The following is a 5,314-nucleotide window of genomic DNA, read 5'->3' as shown; positions in this document are numbered from 1 at the left end:
TGATGATGATGATGTAATAATGAAGATAATTGTGATAATAATCATAAATTTTTATTTATATTTTAAAGAATTCTTCACCTGCCACACTGCCTGGCACCTAAACCCACTCCATGTCTGGTGAATGTGTGGATAAATGAATGAATGGGGAAATACGCCTCAGCCTTAAGAGTTCCCATGACCTGGTACACACAGCCACCTATATCTTCTGAGGTGCTGAAAGCCAACCTGGGAGCTGAGCCAAGCCCCCCCACCCCAGGCCCTTTCTCCCAGTCCCAGGTGCTCTTCTGAGCTCCAAAGCAACACTCCCCACATTCTCCCACCCCCACTCCTGACAATGACCAGGGAGACAGTGATTGTGCAACTCAGAAAAAGAAGCTTTATTGCTTGCCAGGAGGGACAAGGGTCAAGTATAGGGTGAAGTGTCTAGGGACAGTAGATGGGCTCTTTCTGTGTATCTGTGTCCACGCGGGAGCATTCTAAGCCTGAGCAGAGCCGAGCAGCCTTAATTCTTGCTGCGCAGGACCTGCTCGTGGGTGGAGACCACCTTGCCATCATGCACATCCATGACTTTGGTGCGGATTTGGCGGTTGGTGGAGGTCACTGGGGGAAATGGGAGAGAAGGCGTTAGTGATGTGGACAGGTGGAGTGCTCTGAAGTGGAGGGAAGCCAAGAAGCTAGGAGTAAACTGTCTCCTGATGCCATCTGTCCTGATTGCCACCTCACTCACTGCTGCAAGGGCACTCTGTGGCCTTGTACAGTCTCTGTCCTCAGACTGGAGCACTCAATGGGTGCTGTCCAACTAGACCCAAAGGCAACAGAAGGTCCAACTAAACCCAAATGGATTGGAGGGAAAGTGTAGGGTGCTGTCCGTGGTGCTGATGCCCACAGCTACTGTGTCTATCCAGACACCCATTGGAGGAACAAGGTTAAGGTCACCAATCTTAGCCCTGAGGATACTTAGGAAATGGTTCCTTCTACGTGAAGAGATTCATGGCGGACACTGAGTAAGCGCACTTAGCTTAAATCCCCAAGAAGGTTCTAATCTGGGTCCTAGATCTCCTGAAAGGTCTGAAGGTGTCCCCTGAACCCAGGCTCAGTGTGGAAGAGAATCTTACTATCTCTGCATGACTGAGAACCAGAGGAGAATTGAGAAGATGAGGAGACCTGGGTGGACGAGAGGCTGCAAAGATAGGTGAAGGAGGGACCGTCAGACATATGGGGGATACTTGTGAAGAGAAGGGACATGGACTAGAGGGTGGCCCAGGCACTCACTTGGCGTCTTCACCCTCCAGCAGACGGCGGTAGGTGGAGATCTCCTGCTCCCAGTGAGTCTTCACGTCCAGCAGGATCTTGTACTCCTGGTTCTGCTGCTCCATCTCACAGCGCAGCTGAGCCAGCTGCTCCTCCACACTGCTGATCATCTCCTGGATCTGGGCCAGCTGCATGCAGTAGCGGCCTTTGGTCTCCTCCAGGTTATTCTCCAGGGATGCTTTCTGTGAGGCAGAGAAACACGGCGATGGGTCACTGAGAATGGCCATACCCCATCAGGGAGTCCAGGGGTGGCCCCTTGTGTGCGACAGGCAGCATCCCTACCATGCTGAGCTGGGACTGCAGCTCGATCTCCAGGTTCTGCAAGGTGCGCCGGAGCTCAGAGATCTCGCTCCTGCTGCTCTGTACCAGCTCGCTGTTGGTGGCCACCTTGCAGTTCAGCTCCTCAGTTTGTGACAAAGAGGACACCATTCACACCAGAAAGCCCTGAAGGGCAGCTTCTCTACATCCTTTCCTCTCTAAAAGGCACCCACCTTGGTGAAGAACCACTCCTCGGCATCCTTGTGGTTCTTCTCTGCCATCTTCTCATACTGATCATGCATCTCTGACAGGATGCGGCTCAGGTCCACACCAGGAGCGGCGTCCATCTCCACCCACCTGGCCTCTCATGGAGGCCATTTCCTGCAGAGGCAGAAAAGGTCTCATAGCCAAGAGCCTCATGGCTGACAGGACTTTCTAGCAAGAGGTGATCCTGGCCTGAAGACAGCTGTCTCACCATCTGCCATTCCATTGATTCTCTCCATCCACCCCTTTTAAAAATATTTATTTATTTATTATGTATACAGTGCTCTGCCTGCACACCTGCACAGCAGAAAAGGACATTAGATCACATTATAGATGGTTGTGAGCCACCATGTGGTTGCTGGGAATTGAATCCACGACCTCTGGAAGAGCAGACAGTGCTCTTAACCTCTGAGCCATCTCTTCAGCCCGTCGATCCACCCTTTTAAGCTGGCTTTTCCAGTTAGCGCTCACCTCCTCATGGTTCTTCTTCAGGTAAGCCAGCTCCTCCTTGAGGCTCTCAACCTGCATCTCCAGGTCAGTTCTGGCCAGGGTCAGCTCGTCCAGTACCTTGCGCAGGCCGTTGATGTCAGACTCCACGCTCATGCACATGCTCAGCTCTGTCTCGTACCTGGAGTGATTCGAGAGAAAAGGAATGAGCTTGCCATTCCAGCAACACTGAAAGCTTTGTTCTCTTCCTTTGCGCATTATTCCCAGAGTTGGCACCCAGCGGGGGTTGTGGAGAGTCACTATTAGACACGGTGTCCATTGATTGCTTATGTCTGAACAGGCCTACGGTCCAGGGAATAAGGAAATTCACCCTTAGGCATTCAACTGAAAGAGGCACTTCCAGCCTCAGCCAGCCAATAAGGCTCAAAGCTTCCAAATACAACAGTCCACTGCACTTTAGGGACAGGTGGGAGAAGTGTGGAGCACCTCTCTCTAAAATGATGGCTTTCACACCTGGCTGTGAATCAGAATCTCCTAGGTAAACTGTTACAAATAACCGAGCCCAGCCCTAAGGGTGGAGCCCAACAGTCTAGGATTTTTGCAAGCACCCCCGGGGGGATTCTTCCTGCACAAACCAACTCTCATTAGAATGTACTGATCCAAAATGCCCCACCCTACACACACTGGAGGCTCTGAGCCACCACACTGCAGACTCACTTGGTGCGGAAGTCATCAGCGGCCAGTCGGGCATTGTCAATCTGCAGAACGACGTTGGCATTGTCCACAGTAGCTGCCAGGATCTATAGAATGGAAAACCCATGGGTCATTGATTAAACAGATAGGGCAGGCATCACTGCAGCCTTCACTGGCCTTTCTCTCTTTTCCTTGCTTGGGTCCTGTCCTTTTCCCCTGTGCCTTTGTCTACCACAGCAGCCTGAGAGACAACCCCACCAAGTTAGTTCCAACCCAGGAAGGAGTCTGACTCCCCATCAACAGAAAAGCTATAAATGGGTCTGGCCCCAGGCTCAAAACACTAGAGTCCACGTCTTACTCCTGTCACTCACCTGTAAAACCTAAGATGGGTCTTGTGGTTTCAAAGCCCCCCTAAGGCTCCCTAAATACTCTTAATCTTCTGAACCCTCCTCAGCCCTGTCAGCCCTCTCCAGACACACACATTCCTGTCTAAGCCCATGGGGCATGGACCTCAGGTGGGACTTTCCCAAGAGACAAAACCCAACTTGCCCAGGAGATTAGAAAAGAGGAAACCAGAGAAGAAAACAGATGGATCCCTTCACCTGACTGGAGTTCCTCCCAGGGACTTGTCTAATTTCCATACCTTGTGTGAGGCACAGGAGCCAAGCAGGCTTAACTGAAGGGGGGAGAAGGGTTCTGGAGGTATGACCCTACCAGGATCCCTCTGGTTTGAGGTAAATGTATGGGCCTTGATTAATTACCAGTGTGAGTTGTCTGTGTCGAGAGGCAATCTTGAAGCAACCATTAAAGAAAGGCTAAATCTGGAAAAATACTGGCACAAAACATCCAAGAAATCAAGGATACCACGAAAAAGAAGAAATCTAAGGATAATAGGCATTGAAGAAAGAGAAGATATCAGACTCCAAGGCCCCAGAAATTATTCTCAACAAAATCATAGAAGAAAATTTCCCCAGTCTAAAAAGAGAGATGCCTATAAATATACAAGAGGCTTACAGAATATGAAATAGAATAGACCAGTCAAGAAAAACTGCCCATCACATAATAATCAAAACACAAAACATACAGAACAAAGAAAAAATATTAAAAGCTGCAACGGAAAAGGGCCAAATAACATTTAATGGCAAACCTATCAGAATTACACCCGACTTCTCAGCGGAGACCATCAAAGCCAGAAGGGCCTGGACAGAGATCCTGCAAACCCTAAGAGACCACAGATGCCAGGCCAGACTACTTTACCCAGCAAATCTATCAATAACCATTGATGGAGAAAACAAAATATTCCATGACAAAAACAAATTCAAACAGTACCTATCCACAAATCCAGCTTTACAGAAGGTACTAGAAGGAAAACTCTATCCCAAAGGGACAAGCTACAACCAAAACTACTCAGGAAATAGATAACTATACCATGGCAAAAACACAACTACACAAACGCTCGACTGGAACCAACATCAAAATTAAGACTCTTAACAGTCACTGGTCATTAATATCTCGCAACATCAATGGTCTCAATCCTCCAATAAAAAGACACAGACTAACTGAATGGATGCATAAACAAGATCCAACATTCTTCTGCATTCAAGAAACACATCTCACCCATAATGATAGGCATTACCTCAGGGTAAACGGTTGGAAAAAAGTATTCCAAGCAAATGGTCCAAGAAGCAAGCAGGCGTAGCCATTTTAATATCTAACAAAATAGACTTTCAACCAAAATTAATCAAAAGGGATGAGGAAGGACACTTCATACTCATCAAAGGTAAAGCCAACCAAGATGACATCACAATTCTGAACATCTATTCTCCCAATACAAGGGCACCCACATTTGTAAAAGATCTACTAATGAAGTTTAAACCACACATCGATCCCCACACAATAATAGTGGGAGACTTCAACACCCCACTCTCACTGAAGGATAGGTCATTGAAACAGAAACTAAGCCGAGAAATAACATCATTAACCAATGCCATGAATCAAATGGATCTAACAGATATCTATAGAATCTTTTACCCAAACAAGAAAGAATATACCTTCTTCTCTGCACCCCATGGAACCTTCTCCAAAATTGATCACATCGTAGGTCACAAAGCAAGCCTCAACAGATACAAGAGGATTGAAATGATACCTTGTATCCTATCAGATCACCATGGTCTTAGGCTGCAATTCAACAACAACAGAAATAACAAAAAAACCCTACACATACGTGGAAATGAAACAACTCTCTGCTAAATGACACCTGGGTCAGGGAAGAAAAAAGAAAGAAATCAAGAAGTTCCTGAAATTCAATGAAAATGAAGGAACAACATACCCAAATTTGTGG

At 47.5% G+C, this 5,314-nt stretch overlaps 1 protein-coding gene across 1 annotated transcript in view; it reads right to left on the bottom strand.

The window, feature by feature from the left end:
* Positions 1 to 353: 353 nt before the first annotated feature.
* The window catches only part of LOC311578846 (keratin, type I cytoskeletal 14-like), a 5,690-nt gene continuing 729 nt past the window's right edge, over positions 354 to 5,314 (bottom strand). The window contains 8 exon segments of the mRNA XM_084748921.1: positions 354 to 600; positions 1,116 to 1,180; positions 1,273 to 1,493; positions 1,594 to 1,719; positions 1,803 to 1,914; positions 1,916 to 1,950; positions 2,305 to 2,461; positions 2,998 to 3,080. Coding sequence (XP_084605047.1) covers positions 503 to 600; positions 1,116 to 1,180; positions 1,273 to 1,493; positions 1,594 to 1,719; positions 1,803 to 1,914; positions 1,916 to 1,950; positions 2,305 to 2,461; positions 2,998 to 3,080 — 897 coding nt within the window. The 3' untranslated portion in view covers positions 354 to 502.

The sequence above is a fragment of the Acomys minous genome (assembly GCF_964271855.1).
Source record: "Acomys minous genome assembly, chromosome: 12".
In the NCBI taxonomy this organism is placed as follows: domain Eukaryota; kingdom Metazoa; phylum Chordata; class Mammalia; order Rodentia; family Muridae; genus Acomys; species Acomys minous.
This window is presented reverse-complemented; position numbering and strand designations above follow the sequence as displayed.